This window comes from Manis pentadactyla, chromosome X (assembly GCF_030020395.1).
Source record: "Manis pentadactyla isolate mManPen7 chromosome X, mManPen7.hap1, whole genome shotgun sequence".
NCBI classification, from domain to species: Eukaryota; Metazoa; Chordata; class Mammalia; order Pholidota; family Manidae; genus Manis; species Manis pentadactyla.
In genome coordinates, this window is record NC_080038.1 from 10062063 (window position 1) to 10083121 (window position 21059).

The window sequence follows — 21059 nt, forward strand, 5'->3', positions numbered from 1 at the left end:
AGTGCCAAAGGTACCGTGGGAAGGATTAAAGCCCTGCAATCATATCTGACATATACATGAAGTGCTACTCGAAGAGAAGACAAGGAACTCGTAGGCAAAATGCCAACAACTCTGTGCAGGACAAGTGAGAGAGGGCCAGACAACATGTTTAACCTTGATCAACCATAAAGCATTGTGAGAAATCTCAAGCAGCTGTCCAGCTGACCAAGATTTTGGAGATGGTCAAATTATCCTAGAGTTTAGTCTCTAGAGCAACCCTTTTCAAGCAGCACTTTCCTCACTGGTAACACTCTAGTGCCTCCCCTTTCCACCTTTTATTTAGGGAAGGGAGTGAGGCGAGAAGGCTGAAGAGAAGAAAATAAAGATGTTGACAGGACTCGCAGCCCTGAAATTTAACCAGAGACACGTTCACTGTGAAAGTGGACTTCGATTTCTTCATCCTTTGAGTCAGCATTCTGGCCTGAAGTTGGGCTACAGATGTTCTAATTTTGGGTAAAATTAAAATCAGAGAAAGATCAAAAGGCCCTCTCTTCTATGAACAATCCATCCATAATCCTACAGAGGCAACAGTACAATAAAACCACAAATAACCCCCAAATATGCCAACAGGGAGCTTTCCAATCCCTTATCTCCCCTCCATGGGTAACATGTTCCAAAGCTGAGTCGGCAAATCGATTAACCTAGATTATTCCTAGAATATTCCTCACAGGGCTTCATGATATTTTTAAACTCTATTAGTTATCTTTGGTATTTACTGAGATGTTTTTAAGAGTTCTTGCAAGAAAGTGCATCGAAATGGGAAACTATTTTGCAAAGATAAGACTTCACAGATCTCTGGGGACTGAATACCTTTGGGTAAATATGATCAAGGGGGAATTTATGGCACAGGGCTTCTCCTATGTGGTCATTCACAGGGCATTCTGACATAGGGTTGTCTGCATGTACAGATGTGCCTGAAGGTACCCTTTTGGTGTAGAAAGAGAAGAAGTTTCATTCTGAAGCTTCTTTCTGTGAAAATGAGCTAGGGCATTCCCAAATCGAAGGGAGACACACTGGGCAAGCTTATGTACAAGGGCTGAAGGGTGTGAGAAGGCAGGGGTACAGTAAGTAAAATGGGGCAACATTCAGGAAACCTGAGTTTCGGTCTAGGTTTCTTCTGCAATGAGCTGTGTGACCTTGGGAGAGACTTCCTGCCCTGTTGGGGTGCAGCATTCTCACCACAAAGCAGTGGAGAGCTGGACAGCTGATCTCTCCTGGCCACTGCTGCCTAACATTCCTATTCTGACAGAAGCACCAGAAGAAAAAGGAAGAGTAGGTCTTGGTTGGCTCTGAAAAGCATCTCATACTTTCAGGAATTCTAGATACTTGCTGCCCTAAGCACTTCATTCAGATCCTAATACTCCATGATAGCAATGGAAGAGGTGAATGAATGGAAAGTTTCCTGTACAACTATTCTATAAATGGGCAGAGATGGCCCCTGTGCACTAGGTGAAAATGGCCTTCATGTTTACTTCTTTACAGCAGGCTAGGACCTTCAGCCACAGCCTGCTGGAGCCCACCTCAAATCCTCACACTTCTGACTGCTTTAAATGTATTCCAGATAAACATACTTCTAGCCACTTGGCGTCTACCTACTTTACTACCCTGTAGAACAGCACCCAACATCTGCTAGCCATAAACAGCACACCCTACAGTTGTCACAGAGCCCAATCTGCCGCTGCCTGCAGGAGCCCTCTGATCCAGAGACCTTCCACTTAGTTGCTGAGTGATGGCACCTAGACAGGTGAGCCCCTCTCTGATTCCCCCTACTCTGGTAGTTTCCTTGCCCTGTTCCCCTTCTGAGTGGTGGTCTCATGCCACTGTATCTGGAAGGTCTCCAACTGTGAGGGACTTCCCTTCTCACACAACCCTGTCCAAGCACCACTCAAATAAAGCTTGTGTGTTCCTGCCTCTTATGAACTTGTCTCTTCCTCAATCAACTTCTAAATCTCCCAAATCACTTACCAACCCATCTAAATAAAGTAAGTATGCACAGAGGCTCCAACAGTATTGAACATGGCTTCCCATCTATTCCAAATAAGAAGAGATGAGGTTCCCTACTGTGAGCAATAGTTCTGAGAAACTGAGGTTTCTCAAATCGGCTGAAGGGCTGGGGAGCTCCAGAAGGGGTGAGAATTCCTGGGCAAGTAAGAAGTGGTCAGCTCCTAAGCAAAATCACAGGTGGGTCAAGAATTTCCTCTGAACCCCCCCAACACCCAACTCTCTCCTCTTAAGCCCTCTCTCTCTTTAAAGTTCCCATGGATAAAAACCTGCTCTCAGCAGAAAACCTGATTTATATTGGGTTGCGACAAATTGGTAAAGAACTGCGTAAGCTTGTGGTTAGGAACACAAACTCTGGAGCCAAACATGTACTTAGAATGCCAGCTCTGTCACTTAGTAGCTGCCTAACCCTGGGCAAGCTGCTCACCTCGCTATGCCTCAGTTCCCTTCCTCACTAGGTGGTTGTGACCATTTGACTGAACGCATCTTATGTGCTCCCTCAGAGTCTCTCAGCCTCACTAGCTCCTGAGCCCTTGGCCACTTAGGGAAACCCCTGGGTGCCACTGCCGTTGCACTGTTGACATCTTCAACTGCCCTGGCCCCTTCCAGACTGCCTGCCAAGCTCTGAATGGCTCCGAGTGCCCCCACTGTGGTGGGAGCTCCAGCAGCTCCAGAGCTCCTGTGCTTGACCTGACAGGCCCACGCCCAGATTGGAAGAAGATCCAAGCCACCTGAGGCGGGAGGTGGCCTCCTTAGAGGCTGCCTGAAGGGGCTATGTGACCTGACCCAGGAGGACAGGGAATTAGCCCTGGGGCAGACTTTGGCCAAAGAGGGATGGAGGACATGGGATGATACAAAAATTCTCCCTTTCCTTCTCCACTGGAAGGTCCTGAGGTAGTTTTATGACAGGACTCCTGTACCACCAAATATCTGCCTCATTTCCCTTCTCCCTCACTCTCAGCACCCTGGGATTGCACCCAAAACTGCCTTAGGCTCTGTTTCCCAGAGCGCCCAAGTTAAATCCAAGTGAAAGTGCTGATACATTTTATTGTCCAATACCATTGCCACTGACCATCTGAGCTACTGAGCACATGAAACATAGTGAGTATGAACGAAGGTCTGCTGTGAATGTAAAGTACAAACTGAATTTTGACAACTTGGTACAAAAAACTGTAAAATATCTCACTATAATTTTATATGATTATACGTTCGAATGTTAGTATTTTGGATGTTTGGGTTGAAGTACATTAAAATTAATTTCACTCATTTATTTTTACTTTTCAAAATATGTCCACTGAACATGTTGCTTCTATTTTATTTTTACTGGACAGCTCTGACTTAGTATTTAGTACCTTGCAAGCCCACAGAAGATGTTAGCCATTTTCATTTCCCTTCCCAAGAACTTCTAGAGATTTGCTGTCAGTAAAGCCTGATGATAAAAGGGAATGTGGGAGCAGAAAGGGAGACAGATAGGGAAAAGGGAACAAATATTTACTATGTACCCTCTATGTCACTAGGCACGTTATATATCATACAAATAACTCAAAAGACTATTCATTATTATCCCCATTTGGCAAATCAGGAAATACAGCATCAAAAATAATTTTGCATCAAAAATAATACAGAGGTATTAAACAACAAAGCTGAAATTTGGACCCAGGTCTGCTTGACTCCATAGCCTATGCTTTTTAACCTACTATTCTAAGGATTGACTCTTCAATGGTGTAGTTTTGATAATGTAAATGAGATAATTTGGCATGTCTTAGAGCTTTCTAGAATTCTTAAACCACCCACACAGGAGGTCAGCTACATAACCAAGTTACAAGCTGATGCTGAAACAAATCAATCTCTATCTCTCTCTTGCCATGGATGTATGAAATGGGATTCAGTTGGTCATACACCATGGTCCATGGCACATGGTCACCGTACAGCCATGAGAACCCCTGGTTTTGTGTTTTCCCCTGTCATCTCCATTGCCAATCCCATTCCCCCACTCGCTCTCAGTCAAGCTTATGTCATGACATGCTTCCAATCCAGCCTTTGTATGTTTATTTAGATATATAGGTATACTTGAAAAATAAGTTGTATTGTGTGTAAAATTGATTTCTTGTTCTGATTCATGCCACATTATTTCCTGAGATCTAACAATATAGAGATAAGTAAATATAGTCCATTACTCCTGGCAGCTACATTGTATTCCATCATACGCAACCACCATATTTTTCTTATCCACTCCCTAAGTGCAAACACCTACATCATCTCTGATTCCTTTCAACCACCCATGATGCTGGGATGACCACTGTCATATGTCTACTTTGGTAAGTTTTGCTGGAGTGGAATTGCTGAGTCATACCCCATATGCAGTGTTAGCTTCACTAACTAATGCCAACCTGCTCTCCACAACAAATACGGTTACATTTGCTTGTGGTGCAAGGAACTACTATCTCTTCCCACCTTTGCCAAAACTTAATACCCAACTCTCTACCTTTTGTCAGCTGGAAGGATGTCAAATGACAGCATGTTATTTGAACTTACATTTCTCTGCATATTGGTCAGAAGAACATCTCTTCATAATCTTATCAGCTGCCAATAGTTGGGGGTTGGCTTCTCTTTAGACCTAGTGCCTGGAGTTGTCACCAACACAATCATCTAACTTCTCATGAGGGTAGGAACACTTCCTCGGAGAAAAGGCAGTATGGATACATGGCTTTCTTCTCCCAGCTACATTAATGCTCTGGACTGATCACATACATCAAGTTCCTGCAGCTAAAACTGCTCTAGGGCTTGGAGATTTGCTTGTGCAACAAAATCTCATAGAACCAGGACTGCTATTGCCATAAATGTGTCTCTCATTACCTTTGGGGACTATTTTTAAAGAGAGACAAATGAGAATTGGGTAACATGAATTCCAGTTTGACAGTCCGGATGGAGCTGCATCCAGTCCAGGAAGGCAACCCAGGCTACGGTGCATATAAAGCAAAGCAGAATTAAAATTGGATAAAGGTACCTTAGAAATTTAGAATATAATTTATAATCATGATTTATTTTGACCTGGTTTCTAAGAGCAAGGGGTTTTACATCAGCAGTTTAGATTTCTTCTTCAAATTTGATGATATGCCCAAATGTGGGATATTTTACTATCTAGATCATTTTCACACTGCCACTAGGGATTCTCACATACCTCTCAACACAGGAACAATTTGGCAAGGAAATAATACGGGGAGTAAATGTGCAGCCTAGAATATGGATGTACCTTGGTGTTAATTTAATGAAAATATTCTCTCTACTCATTCCAGACCCTTCTGGGGATAAAATTTAACCCAGAGAGAAGTTAGCTTTGGCGGGAGGAGGTCCATACTCTCAAACTTCCTTCCCAGAGTGGGGGCAGTCACTGCTAAGTGTCAAATGCAACAGGTTAATAGAGCAAAATGCTGGAGCATAGTGGGGAGGTCTCCAGACCCCTCCCTGATGTCCCCATGAGGCAACAGCCAGCTTCTCTCTGCCTTCCTCACTCATCCCTGGGGGTGCAGGGCAGGGGAAGGGAAGGCAGCCGGTTAGTGAGGAAAATTCGAGGAACTGCGCGTGCTCAGCTCATAGCCACCCGGACTGTTTTCTTCCTTTTTTTCTCTGTCTTCTGCCACAGCGCCATAAGCCTGACTCTGAAAAGGATGCCTACCACTGGACAGCTCTGCCTTGACATGTTTAATGAAGTGGGGGAAGTATTAGGAAGCCCAAAAGATCTCAGATGTTAAGTCATGTGCTCTTATCCAGATTTTACTGGTAAGAAAGATGAGACTTGGGTCCCCATCTGACCAACTCCTTAGTGTACCCCTCAGTTTACTCTGAACTTAGAAGCGGAGGAAAGAATAATTATCTGGTGATCTTCTGTCCATCTCAGCTCCCTATTCTACCCAATTCTAAGGCCTCTTCCGTTTTCATCTGGCTGACAGACCCTGTCAGTGAAAACGTCTCAAAACATTTAATCACAGTCACCAGGAACTCTCGCTCAACACTTCTTTTGGACTGATCAGTAACAGATGGCCTTAAATCAGTATCTGATGCTAGGGAAGTCCACCAGCCATGTTTCGGTAGTTACTCAGAGACACTCAAAGACTCTGAGGCAGACAAAGACATACGTGGGAATATAACATTATACATGTCAACTGCACTTCAATAAAAATATACACTTAAAAATAAAGACATAGGCGGGTACTGAAGCCCAACCAGCACGCAGCCCGGTGTGGAAGCTGCTGGGGAAAGGAATCGGCCCAGGAGACTCAACTGGCAGCACGTCTCACTGGTGGTGGTGACTCGGGGATGGGGATCTGCAAAAAAACAATCCAGTGGAGGAAGGATGGAAGGGCACAGAAATCAGTATTAAAGGAAGATGGAGAGAAAAGGTGTTGGGTTATTTTTTCTTCCCTGTCTCGGCCCAGCTCTCCCTCCCTCTCTTGTGTAATCAGAGAACAGCAAGAGGGGGACGAGAAGGCCAGCAAGGCTCTCTAGAGATGAGACGAAAACTGACCTCCAGCGCGCCCTCCCACCAAGTTGTCGGAAGGCGGTGGGAAAGGAGAGCCTTGCTCTGGACTTCAAAACGGTTTCCTCTAAAGGGAAGCATTTAAATTTCCCCAGCTGCTATTTGTAGATGGACCAGGAAAGAAAAATTTTGTCCACCATGGTTTCCTTCCATGTCAAAAATGACCATCTATATGGAAGCAAAGAGAACACGGGGGCCTTAAGGTTTCATGAAAGAGGCAAATTATTGTTTTGCTCTTCAATGAACCTGGACGAGCTGGACCTTAACCAATTCATGTTGTGCTTCACATGTTAACAGCTATATTCTCAACATGGATGACTCCCACAGAGTGACATGAGAACACTGGATATCTTTGGAATTTTGCACTATTTGAGTTTTGATCTGAGAGAGAGAGAAAAGGCAGAGGAGGCAGAAGAGCAATTAATCCAGATGAACATTACTGGTATATTCAGACGGTTCTAAAGACAAAAGAGAATAAAATTTAAAAGCAAAAAAAAACTCAGAGAGAGAGAAATTACCAGTAAAGTTTTACACAGTAGAGATAACTTTTCTAACTTCCATGCTTAAGACAATGAACATATGTTTCCAAGACCTTCTACCAGCACTGACTTATTCTACTGGACACTCACACCTCTGCAGAAACACCTCGTAACACCTCTGTGGCTTCGCACTGTCTCCTTTGCACTGTCTGGACTTTTTCCATCCTTCCATGCCAGGTCACGTGGCTCCTTTAGCCTTTGGCCTGCTTTTCCTGAACCTCCCATTTGGGCTGAGCCTCCTCTCTATTCTGCCTTCCCCTAAACCTGCGGAGCTAACAGTCTGGTGACTGTCCACAGCCCCCCAGTGTTAGCCCTTGGTCCCTTTCACTGTGCCCTTCAAGCTCCTTTTTTTTCCTCCCACCATCACAGGGTCTCACACACACAGTTGGCCCCCAGTACATATTTGCCAAGCTCAACTGAGCTATCCTGGTACAGTCACCTTTCTGGGAAATCCTTCCGATTCCCTGTGGACTGTGTGGAAGGCCTTCCATGAACGGCAGGCCATTCGCTGCACTTTACTAAGCCAAGGGAGCACTAAACAGCCCACTGACATGCACCAGACTGCATGAAGGACTCCCTACAGCTTTAAGACCACAACATGTGCCTCCTTTGAGAGAGTAATCCCTAGCCATGATTTAAAACCCATCTGAGATGAAACTTTTAAATTCTTACCTACCTTGGAGTACCTATAACCTGTTCACAGGAGCAGCATTCTTACTAAAGCTTCAAGTAATACAAACTATATCTGACACCAGATTTTCTCATCACAGTTTACGGTGAGTTTGGTCAAACCGTTGACAAGCTACAAGAATGCAAGGATTTGTGCTTCAGTCAAAACAAAACACTGTGTTTGCACCTATCAACAGCGTAGCTTTCCATATGCCAACACCAGTCATTAAAATAGTGACACCTACCTCATTTATATCCACAAGAGCTCAGCTTTTAACCTAGCATGCCAGAGCCTCTAAAGTTCTCTCCAGCTGTCCTGCATTTTTCACTGTGGTTAGAAAGATATGCCATGTGTTCCTGGGGACGGATCATTGTATCCTAAAAGTACAAGCCTTGACAGCAACAGACCTGATTACAAGGATATGCAAAGTGTCCAGCCACCTTGACTGAGGGTGACACCTTGCTTTTTTTATAGTTTTCTTATGCTTAGTCTAAATTTCCTTGCTAATTTGTAATCCTGATTACTATGGCCAACAAAGTATAAGCGGCACAGGATGGAAGTTCTGCTTTAAAAGTGCACCTATCCATCTTTCATTTACTGGCAGAAGAGGGCCTGTCGACAGCACTGGAATGTACTTCCTAGGTGATGAGGTCAGCAGGAACATCTTGAAGGAATAAGAACATCTGGTCCCCTTAGTGCACACCAAGAATGGTATTTCTGGGGTGAGCAGACTGCCCTGGGCAAGTGCAACCTTTTGTACAGCAGATCTGAACAGATTCTGACCACTGTTTGTTTGAACATTCCTAACTGTAAATGAAGTGCCAACTCCAGCTGCCTACACAGGACAAATCTGGGCAGTTGCTGGGTGTGTCTCATTGGCACCCTCCTCTTTACACAGGACTAGCAGACCTAATTGTGCCTATTGTCAACACAGAAGCAGAACCACATTTGGCACTTGCCTGTGGGGTGATGCCAATCATCTGCTCGGGCTCCAAGGCCCCGGATTGGGCAGGTCCTAGGGAATGAACTGGTTTTTGAAATTGGAGATGCCACAGGACTGCACACAGCACCCCACCCCACCTTAATCTCAAACCACGCCACTGAAAACCCAGGGAGAGAGGGACATAGGAGTACACACTCACCCAAGGTCAGCCTTAGGCAAAATCCTGTAGACAAACTGGGGTCTTGCTTTTCCCTCCAGCCCAATATTTTGCATCATTTCCTTCTTCCCTGTCGCAACCCCACTGAGATCTGGTTGCCCATGCAGCCCCCATCAGGACCCAAAAATCGTTATTGCACTCCCACTATCCAAGCCTTTCAGACAAGCCACTGTCTTTTCCTTCATTCCCTCCCTACATCCACACAAGCGCAATCAATCCTCCTGCACACTACCATGGGAGTTTTACATACTGCCTCATATCCCATTTCTCATATCCCATTATACTTTCCATGTTTGTCAGTTTCTCTCCTCAGCTAGACTGTGACCTTATTTTGAGGACAGTAGTTGTATCTATTCATAGCATATCTCCAGGGCACTGCACTGTGCCTGCACACAGCAGGTGCCTAATAGCTGAATGAATAGATCTCACAGAACAATGGCACCTGTGAATTAAATAACTGTCAGTCCAAGAATCCAATCAGTTGTGAAGATAGATGGCTGTGTGGATCTAGGGCAGCTGAGAAGACTTGACCAAAGGGAGGGACGTAGGCTGGACCTTGGTGAATAGCAGTGAGGAGACGGAGTTGGTGAAATCCTCAAGTTCACATTTCTACAGGACTTTGCACTTTTTTCCCCCAAATGCTATTTCCCCCTTACCCTGTGTCAAAGGGAGACCAGTAGGCTCTCTGCCATAAGCTGGTATATCCTTTCTTCTCTCTCCACACTCACCCATCAAAATACATTTATTTAGGGTCTCAAATGGGAAATTCAATCTTGGGTGGGGCTTTTTTTTTTTTTTAGCATTCCTGATAGTATCTAATTAAACCTGCACCATAAAAGTCAAGTTGATGAAAATAAAGAACAAAACTCTCATTAGCAATAAACATAAAATTGCACCATTATATCCTGGATTCTTAAAATGATCAAATCATATTAGGTTTCCAGAAACCACCTTGTAGAGATAATGGCCATCCATTTTTTTAAATGTCCATTTAATGTCTAATATAGTATAATTATAATATAGTATAATATAATATTACACTATTTCTCTTAGCTCTTTCATATTTGCACCTATATTTTTACACTGAAAATCTTGATTCCTAAAAATATTAACAAAGTTACTCATTTGTTTTATTTCACAAAATACACAAATCGGTCTTAAGATTGTAATGCCAACCCTAACAATAAAACTATGGAGTGAAGCTTAACATTTTTGTGCCATTCGTTTTCTCTTTAGAATATATCCCACTAAAAATGTACAGAGAACTACGTTTAAAAACCCTTAAAACAAATATTTTCTCTGTGTGGTTATGTTGCTGATACTGTTACACAAATTTTTAAGTTCTTCCTTTGTTTCTGTTCGGCTTTAATTTTAAGATTTGTTTCTTTTTCCTTTTCTGGTTTAACTTGGTGTTTTCAATAAGTAAACACATCTTTCAAAATTAAAAATAAAAAGACACCCTGAAAGAAGTCTCAGACCCATCTTTACCTGCCTCACCCCAAAGGGAACATTTTTAAGTCTACCGGAGTGCTCTGACATATAAATAAGAACAGAGGCCTCCGGAAGCGCCGTGTCCCCCACCCCCATCCGCGTGCGCCCTGGGGCAGCTGGAGCCTGTTTCCTCCAGCTCCCTTTGTCCAAAGCCCACTGCCCCACTCACAGCCTCTGCCAGGAGTAGATCCATCATTCTTTCTCCAGCCTGACCCACAAACTTGCTGGAATACTTCAAAGGCAAAAAAAAAAAAAAAGAAAAAAAGTGTGGATCTGTGCTACCTGTTTTCATGACTTAATAGTTTTTAAAATGCTACTTAAGGAAGTCATGCTGCGTTTGGCAAAGAAAGAGGCCTCCCATGGGACGGGGCCAGCGCTCCCCCACATCACACAGTGAACAGAAGCAAACTAAACCCGGGGTGGGGGGGGGCTGAGAATTTAGAGTCAGCAGTAAAGTAAGCAAGATCCATTTAAAGTGGGCCGGGGACAATCCAACAATTCAAAGTTCCCATGTCTTGCCAATGGGTTTCAGCCCCGGGGCAAGTTCGCTATGGATTCAGGGTGACCAAAGAAATGACAATAGAGTGTTCTTGGGGTGAAAGGGTTTATTGCCCGGCTTGTTCTCCCGGCAGTAGGTCCAGCACACTGGCAAACTCTTTTGGAAATGAATTCTTAAAATTTTGTTTATAATATGAAATACAGTCTGACCATCAAAAAGAAGATGCTTTTTGTTATGTTTGTAGGTCACATGAACACTATACAAAGCTTTGCAAAGAAATAAAAGCAACAACTGCTCATGAAGGGCTTACTCTGCACCAGGCATTGTTCTAAATTTTTATACATATTAACCAATTTAATCCTTCCAATGACCCTCTGGGTCATTATAATTATCTCCATTTTATAGATGAGAACACTGAGGCCCAGCAATTTTTTTTGGTATCATTAATGTACAATTACATGAGGAACATTATGTTTACTAGACTCCCCCCATCACTAAGTTACCCCCACATACCCCATTACAGTCACTGTCCATCAGCGTAGTAAGATGCTGTAGAATCACTACTTGTCTTCTCTGTGTTGCACAGCCCTCCCCGTGCCCCACACACACATTATACATGCTAATCATAATGCCCCCTTTCTTCCACCACCCCCTTATCCCTCCCTTCCCACCCATCCTCCCCAGTCCCTTTCCCTTTGGTAACTGTTAGTCCATTCTTGGGTTCTGTGATTCTGCTGCTGTTTTATTCCTTCAGTTTTTTCTTTGTTCTTATACTCCACATATGAGTGAAATCATTTGGTACTTGTCTTTCTCCACCTGGCTTATTTCACTGAGCATAATACCCTCTAGCTTCATCCATGTTGTTGCAAATGGTAGGATTTGTTTTCTTCTTATGGCTGAATAATATTCCATTGTGTATCTGTACCACATCTTCTTTATCCATTCATCTACTGATGGACACTTAGGTTGCTTCCATTTCTTGGCTATTGTAAATAGTGCTCTGATAAACATAGGGTTGCATATGTCTTTTTCAAACTGTGAGGCCCAGCAATTTTAAGTGACTTCTCTAAAGCTTGTCAGTGGTGGAGCTGGCCTTGAACCCAGGCAATGTGGCTCCAGGTTGCCTTTTTCTGACCCCAGTGGGGCTGAGGCCTCCTTAATGTTTGCTTCTGACATAATGGAATTTAAAAGAACAGGAGGCAAGTAAAGGCATTTGTTGGAAAAAGAATCATGTTCCAGAGAGAACTGGCAATAAATATTGCTGATTGGCTGCCTGATAAGGATGGAATGGGGTTTGGAGAATTTCATTCTCTCATGAAATAAACATGTGATTTTGACCTTACAGAAGTGACAGAAACTATATAAAGCATCCCATTTTTATCTTTCCCCCTTTCAGCCTTCACTTTAGACCGTGATGCCCTGGCAGAATCTTGCTCAAAATTGGCTGTGGCTTCCCATGGGCTAAGACACATAGAACCTGGAACAGGGGTACATTTTGATGTCCTCTGGGAATATCAAAAGGACAGCTGTGTTGCTTGCAAAAGCTTACAACTTCTTGCAAAAACCCCTTCATCTTCTTTTGTGGATGTAGGAAGTAAAGTCCAGAACGGTTAAATAAGACTTGCCAGATGCCAGAGAGGTGGACCTTAACATCTTCTAGAGGTGCCTCATTGAACTGCTCCCCATGATGGGAAAACCCCCGGGTCTTGGAGCCCCCCATGGTCATTACACATATTGCAAAGAGCTGCCCTGGACCGCAGCATCAGCGTCACCTGGGAGCCGGAGAGAACTGCGCTCTCAGCCAGCCGCTGAATCAGGATCTGTGTTTTAAGGAGGGTCCCACGGTAATCCATATGAGCAGTAAAGTTGGAGAAGCACTGGAATGGTCACTAATTCCATTTTCTAGGTATTTTAGTTGTGGGGAAGGGAGTTGTTCTTGACTCCATACTGGTTATAAGGACATCAATCTCTTGAAAGGTAAGAGTCCCAACCTCACCTTGCAATTTAAGTTAAAATTATCTTCCTGATGCAAAATCATCTTTGGCTTGTTTTTAAGATCCAGTCATTCCTTGGTGAGTAGCTATTAAAGCTTCAGATGTACAAAACCATGCTTCTTGTGAGACCCAGAGAGAAATGGCCAATAGTCCCCCATCTTTACAGTAACTCACATTGGTACCTTCTGGATAAAATAAGAGTTTCTGTGGCCAGGATTCTCACCTGGCCATGGTTGGCTAGCTCACTGCACATATGTGGGCAATACATGGCTGTTGACTCTATAAAAAGAGCTCTGCCCAGTGCTCTGGGCATGACATGGTGGCAGGGCTGCAAGGCTGCAGGAGAGCAGAGCAGAGGCTGGAGTGGTGGCAACGCCAAGGACAGAGGCCCAGAGGATGGCTGTGTGGGACGGCTGTGCAGAGAAGCCCAGAGAATGGCTGTGCGGACAGAGGGGCCCAGAGGTAGAGACTGGCTTGCTGCATACAGACTTGCTCTTAGTGAATGGGATTCTAGTGACTGACCTGCCACCTGAAAATAAAGTTGGGTATAAGACTTTCACCCCAAAGAACGTTTTGCTGTCAATTTTCTTTGGTCACACTGAATCCATAGCGAACTTGCCCGGGGCTGAAACCCATTGGCAAGACATACCTTTTCTTCAGAGCAGCCTGATTACCTTTCCCAAATCCCAGCAAGCGCCTTTAGTGTAGACAGCAAACATAAATCTCAGCCCAGCTCCTGCCCAAGTTAACACTAAGCAATCAACATAGTAATAGGAACAGCCACCACTTAGGTGGAGCTTACAATGTGCCTGGCACTGATAGTAAAAAAAATAATAATTTAATCCTCACAGCCATCCTACTTTATGGATGAGGACAATGAAGCACAGAGTCCATGTCTGTAACCACAGCACAACACTGCCTCTCAAAATTCAAATTAATTCTGCCCATAGTTCTAAGAGTTCCTTATTCAAATGCCCTTATAATAAAAACTGATCATTTACACAGGAGAATCTAATTCTCTTCAGAGATTTTACCTGACAGAGAGAAAAAAGAAACACTGGCAGCTACTAAGACATTATTTTACAAAGTTGAAACATTACCTCTGGTCTCTCATTCTTGGTTGTGATTGCAAGACCGTGCAGTCTGCTGCTTGGAAGTGCTTTAAAATGTCCTGCCTGTAATTGGAACCAGCTCCCACATTAAAATTGCATCAAGTTTTCTATAAATGAGAAGCAGTTGTGAACTCTAAGGATTCGTGATATTGCTGGCTTTGCTTCTCTATTAAATTGGTGGTTCTAACTTCTCTTTTTAGCTGCGGACAGCTCAACTCTTTTTCTAAGTGAAATCTTAAGGCCAATTCTAGTAAACACGAAGGGCAAAGGCTTGTGCTTTGAAGTGGAGAGGGGAAAATCCCCTGACTTCCACCATCCACTTCAGGATCCCTGAAGGCAGGCCCCTAGCGCCCGGGAGTCCTGAAGACACAGAACGCGAACACCACAGGGAACAGTGCGCCCTTCTCTTCTGCGCTAATTCTGCCCTCCTCAGGCCTCCCTGCTGATTGTACACACAGGCTGTCCTTTGCCTTATACCAGGAAGACCTCACAGGACCGGAATTCTGCTCTTTGGAGCTGAAGGAAGGAAACTCTTGACCTACGGTAGAAAAGGGCACTGCCCCAGCTGGGCAAAACAGAACAGTTCACAGAAACATGATGAAGGGCCATGTTTCCGACTGCAAAATCGGCCAGAGGCCTGCCAGAGGTATAGACAGCAGTCAGATAGATATGTGTCATAGGGAGCGAATTTTGATTTTTCTTTTCCTTCAATTACTTCTGTTTGTACTGGAAACACAAAGCAAAATAAGGCATACATCTAGACCCAGTACAGGTAAAGAACTGTGGTTACAGTGCAAGAAATATCAAAACCAGTGAATCCCAACCGCTGATCCTGACTGACCCGTTAACCATAACATGCATCCCACTGAGTGGCTGGCGAGTAGCCGCTGCCAGGACATTATCCCTGGGAGTGCTGAGAGACAAAATTTAAATGGACATAAATTAGAGTTTAAAATAATCTAAAGTGCTGCTTGCCCACAGGGACAATGGCAAAGCAGTTCTCAATATGCTGACCTCTCAACTCCAGAGGGTACGTGTGGGACTGGACGTCAGGGCCCCTCCCAGACCCCGAGATCCTTTGAACCATTTCTGCGCCCCACCTGCTCCAAACTCAATGGCCGTAAGTAATGGCGAGAGGTAAGGGAGCATGAAGGCCCAGCTCCCTAGCCCGGAGTGGGTTGGCACCACTCAGGGGCAGACTGATCTCCCAGAGTCCCCGTCCTCTTTGGGACTTTGCATGAGATGAAACCTCTGCTTGGCTCCCTTCCCTTCCCTGTCCTGGTTCCTTTCCCTGCTCCCCTAGAGGCGCTTCCTTTAAAATCACACACACATGAATTCTCATCTTGGCGTCTGCTTCTGGGAAATCCCACCTAAGGGGCCATGCTACCCAGCCTGTCATCCAGCCCACCACTACCTGGGTACGACTGCCACACCCTTTTCCTACCACACAGCTGTCCATCATCTTTAGCCTAAATTGACTTTATTTGACTAAAAATGTGGGACCCTAAACCTAAATATTATAAAGTCTCGGTTGAGAAGAATACAGGGCATGGCATGTATGGGTTAAATAAATGTTCCAATTAATTTTAAAAACCTTTTCTATGATATAGTAGCATGCTTTCCTTCCTTACTAAGTGGAGCATATATAATTTAAACCCTCAGGGACCAGAGCAGGTTTGGGTTTTTGTTATTTTGTTTATTTCTTAAAGGTGGCAATTTCATAGCACCAAGGAGCCATAAAATTCCACTATAAGCAAAAGAAAATAGGCTAAATCTGCACATATGAAGATATACCTTGAAAATTTGCTTTTTGACCAAAGTTTTGATATGAGGCTGCTTTCTTATAATTTTCCTAACACATGGGTTTGCATGTGGCCAAAAATTTCTGGGTTCTCTTAGGTTCTACTTATGCTGACACCTCGGAGGCAAGTCTGCCCCACAGGACATGAACTGCGGAAGCCCAGTGAGAGCTGAGGACCCAGATGGGGCCAGCTGTAGGTCACTGCACGCACACACAGCAGCACGCCTTACCTTCACTCCTAGGGCCTCTCCAGAAATGACAGCCACTGTCACTCCATCCTGACTGGGTTTAGGGATTTCTTGGCTTTTCAGTTCCTGGTACTGAGGCTCCACCATCTTCTCTGAGCTCCTCAAATTAACCCACAGCTGGAGGCCATGGGCTGGCTCTTCTGAGCAAGGCATCTCGGCATGCACAATGCCCCGGCCAGCGGTCATCCACTGCAAATATCAGACCAACAAGAAGGGACTGTCACCCAGTCTCTAACAAGTCTGTTGGCGGGGAGGGGGCACTATGGCACCGGTGACTTGGCGAGGCCCCCTACTCATGCTCCTTCCAGAGTTCATGGGCGCCCTGAGGAATCACAAAGCCACAGGGACAAGACTGCAGCCCTTGCCAGCTTTCCACACACTTCCCATGCTTCCTGCTTGCCTTCAAAGCATCAAATCTGGAATCCCCACAAAAGAAAGGATCTTCTCTTTGGATCCCCGAGTCTTAGACTGAGCCCTGAGACGGAGAGTTGCAGGCAGTGTATTGGGGAGTACCCTTGGGAGCTACACCTTGAGAAGTGCAGAAACCGAGACTGATGGGGGAGAAGCCAACCAGCAATGTGGTTGCAACTGGGGCCTTAGCCGATCCAATGGGCAGCTCTGTCTAGAGCTGGATCAACCTTCACCTGCGTCCCAAAGTGAGGTGAGGGAGCTGGACTTTTCTATCCCTGCATCAGCAAACCACCGACTGGGGGCCACCCCCCACCCCAGATGGGTGGATTTTTCAAGTATTCGTTTGTTTCTTTATTAAGAGCATACTGGGGGCCAGCCCCAGACAGTAGTCTCGGGAACCAGGTATGAAAGGATGGAATTTGACAGTTGCCCGCCCGGCTGGGCCTGGGCACTTCCACAGAAGGTCCTGAGACAGGGACTGGGCTGAGCGCAGTTAGTGTATGTGGAAAGCGATGCAGTTAGCACAAGTGCAGGAGCAGTGAAGAGTGAGCCAGGCAAGGGAGAAAGCCAAAGAGGTGGTAATGAGCGGGTTACATCTGCGGATGCCTGGCCCAGCCCCATGGGAACCGTGCAGATGCACTTCAGAGCTGCAGCACAGGGTGGAGCGGAAGCTGGGGCGTTTGTCCACCACTCCCATCCTCCCTGACCAGAGTTTCCCTTGGGTGTTCAATCCCTGGCACTTCTAGCTACTGAGTACTTGGGCAGTGGAAAGCCCTGAGCACAGTAGCAGCACTTGAGATGGGAGTCACCCACACAGGGAACTGTCACCACCAGGTGGGTCAAAGGGCTACAGGGCTGGCCATCAAGAGCACCTGCCACACTGCCCTCAGGGAGACAATACCTCAAGCAATTACACAGGTGATGACTGACATGATGGTCATGCTCCGCGCCGTGGAGAAGACAGGCCTCTGCGAGAGCCCAGGCAAGGCAGCTTACCTGAGGGGGCAACCTGCAGGCTGAGACCCGAGCAAGGAGGAAGAGCTGACCGGGAGAAGGGGAAGAGGAAGAGTCCACACAAAGGGAACAGTATGTGAAAAGGCTCTGAGACAACAACGAGTGATATTAGTTCAAGGATCTGAAAGAAGGCCAGCACATATTTTAGAGTTTTCTCTCTTTCACTGAATCGAAATAGATTTCCCTCTATCTGACATTTGACAAGGCTGATGCAACCTTCTACCCCAGGGGTCTCAAATTACAGCCCAAGGGCCGAATCCAGCCTACCACCTGGTTCTGGACGTTGAGTTTGGTCAGCACACAGACACGCCCATGAATGGACATATACCTTCAGGTCTGCTTTCCTGCTACAAAGGCAGACTTGAGTATTTGCCTCCAATCATATGACTCACAAATATTTACTATGTGGTCCCCATGGAAAACATTTGCTGGCCCCGGCTCTCCTGCAGTGTACAGTAGCTTCCCCTGCCAGAGGACAGCTACAGGGCCGCCAGGACCCCTAGCCTCCTATCTGTGTTTCACTGCCTCTGCAACACTTCCTCTCGCCACATTTCCATCTGCCTTTCCTACCTTGGTTAGCCATTTTTTAGATATAACCTGTTTGGCAATACCTTTCTTACTATGGCCCACCCATTGGATTTGGAGGGGAGAACAGAGTTTTCTTTTCAACCTCCCCACCTGTTATCCCTGAAGCCATGGAGATCTTTTTTTTTTAACATCTTTATATCCCCACTCCCTCATTTTTAAAATGAGGTAAAAATAATACTTACCTTAGTGAGGTCATGCATGTGAAAATGCTGGCTAAACTGAAGGACACAATGCAATCATTCTCCTAATCAAATGTGAAATTCTAATGGTAGAAAAGGTGTTGGCTAGTGCCTACCTAACATGTACGGCTGCAGAGGCAGCCTGATGGCAAGGGAAAAAAGCCCAAAAGGGGTGTTAATGCACAGGTTACATCTGTGGGCACCTGGCGCTCAATCCTACTGGGAAGCAGGCAGATGCCCTTCAGAACTGCCACGTGGAGGGCAGAAGATTCGCCACCTCCCTAGTCAGGACACAGCCAGTCATGATATCCACCTCTCGTTCTGTGCCAGTGAGAGGGTACTGTTGACTTTGGGCCACAACTTTTTGTGCTCTTATTTTTCTGCCTTTAAATATCATATTCACTGAAACACCGTGATTCACATGTTTGCAGTTATCAAGCCACATAATATGTAAATGATCCCTGAAAGCACCTGATTCTGAGTTCTGACTTAGAAAACTGGCAAAGATGAGCCAGGCATTTCCTGGGGATTTTAATTCCAACACATCTCAGACAACTCTAGTATGGCAGCAGGGTTTAGGTCACTGTCTTAGGTGACAACATCTACACTTGCAAACGAGTTGGAAGATAAATAGCAAAGTGCCTCAACTGCAGCAGAAAGGTCTGGAAACATGAGGACTAAAACTGGTACACTGCATATGGCAACTGGGATGTAACGTGTGACCATTCCCTGAACAACTTCACTGAAGGTTTCAGGGGTTGCTGAGAGGCCAACCCTGACTTCAGAAAGTGAAGGACGAAATGGAAGCTAAGGAAGTTGAGACAGCCACTCTTGAGTACTCTTTTGAGAAAAATGAGAAAAAAAACTAAGTAGGAGCTAAAAAATGATTGAGGGGGGTGGTCAAGGAAAGGTGGGGGGAATAAAAGAGACCCACACACACAGGTTTTCAGGCCGAGTGGAAGGATCCACAGAAAGGGAGAGGTCAAAGATGTGAGAGAGAGAGGGAGGGAAGTGTGAATGTACCGGAAGTGGAGAGAGCAAGCATGCACACCCAAAGGCTATTAAGCCATCAGCAATTCCTTGTCCTTGGCCATACCTGCAGGTCTCCTGGGTTCATCTGACCAATATGTCCACAGAAGTCTTCATGGGCCATGCTGCCCCCTTCCAGGAGGTAAGACACCTTGGAAACAATAAGCAGAAGAAAAAGTAGGTGTTGGGTAGTTGTTCACTTTTCCCCCCAGAAAATGTGTGAGGAAAAGTGTCAGGAGCAAGGGAGCAAGCTAAGGGAATGAATCAGTGACAGGGCCGTGCTAGCCCACACAAGGCTTTGGAGAGAATTTCAGACAGGCGCCCCTGCCTGCCTCTGGACAGCTGCAGCCCTGAGCGTGCCGGAGCTCACAGCCAGGGGAGAGAAGCCCCCGCTGATGGGTCTGGCAGGTCATGGCCCTGCTGTCGTGTGTCCTGGAGCTCAGGGTGGAAGAGAGGAAGCTCCTGCTGAAACAGCAGGGGCCCTGCTACCAAGGCCATGTTCGCCCAGGTGTGTGGGGTGATAGATCTCATGTCTCACACCTTCCCCTAAAAGCTGATTTGAGAAATCCAATGGAAATGTATTTCTGACACCAGGTACACATACTCACTAGGTGCTTGATAAATCTTGGTAAAATATGTCAAATGAATTCATATAAATTAAAGTCAACTTTTCCAGAGGCATGTCCACACTAAATCTCAAAGTCAAAAGAAATTCTGTGTTGTTTAACAGAGTAGCCACAAGCCACGTGGAGCTGCTTAAGTTTAAATTAAATGAAATTAAAAAGTCAGCTCCTCAGTGGCCCTAGCCACAGTTCCAGCGCTTAGTAGCCCCATCTGGCTAGTGACTACCATAGTGGACAGTGCAGATTATGGAACATTTCCATCTTCATGGGAAGTTCTATTTGACACCACTGGTCTGGACAAATGAATCTTCAATCAGCAGACAGCAATAGCAGGCATTTTCTGGGGGCAGCAAAACCTTCCCGGGAACCTCTGCATCACACAGTACCTCTTGGTAGAGCGAGATGTATACAAGCTCTGAGGAGCAGCAGAAAATGAGCCCTTATTTCCTTATTTTACTAAAAGGAAAAATGAAGCAACTCTAAAGTTCTCAATTTTAAAGCTATTGTGATTTTTCCAACAAACAAAGCACCCAGATACTTAGAATTTAAATTACCCCCAGAGACATGATGACATTGTTATTTGAAATAGACAATTTAATATGTAAAGCTTAAAACGTGTGTGTTGGGGTAGGAGTTCTCTCTGTACAACTCTATTTTGATTCAACCATCCACTCTGCTCATTTTGTACACATTTATGAAACTCATCTGTAATTCCTACAAGAAATACCAAACAGCCTAAACCATTCTGAAAGGTATATGCAAAACCATGTTTATTTGCAAGCCACACATGGTTCCCTGCCTCAGGCTCACGGGTGACAATGTCTAACATTTACATTACTGGATGAAGATCTCAGAGTCTAGCTATCCCAGTGTTTTCTTTAAAGCTTACTGTGTTTATTCTTTCTAATCATGGAAATTTCACTTTGCAATTCTCTGTAAACATTACTGAATGAGTGAACCAGAAAATGCAGTCTGCAGTTAAAATCCCACCATCTCTTGTAACAATCTAAGCCAATCTAATTTTCACTCAAAGACCCACTCTACCAAATATAACCATTTAAAACAGTACATAAAATGAATAAATAATGCTTTTACCAACAAATCACAATTTCCTAAAACCACAA

General features: G+C 45.0%; 1 protein-coding gene across 4 annotated transcripts in view; it reads right to left on the reverse strand.

The window, feature by feature from the left end:
* Positions 1-21059, reverse strand: part of PIR (pirin) — a 106732-nt gene that overhangs the window by 55416 nt on the left and 30257 nt on the right. For 3 of the 4 annotated variants that reach the window (XM_036912924.2, XM_036912927.2, XM_036912925.2), the window contains exons 4-5: positions 19380-19463; positions 16074-16280 (exon numbers count right to left, since the gene is read on the reverse strand). In XM_036912924.2, coding sequence (XP_036768819.2) covers positions 16074-16280; positions 19380-19463 — 291 coding nt within the window. The remainder of the gene's footprint in view (positions 1-16073; positions 16281-19379; positions 19464-21059) is intronic. The other variant, XM_036912928.2, reaches the window with a different exon arrangement.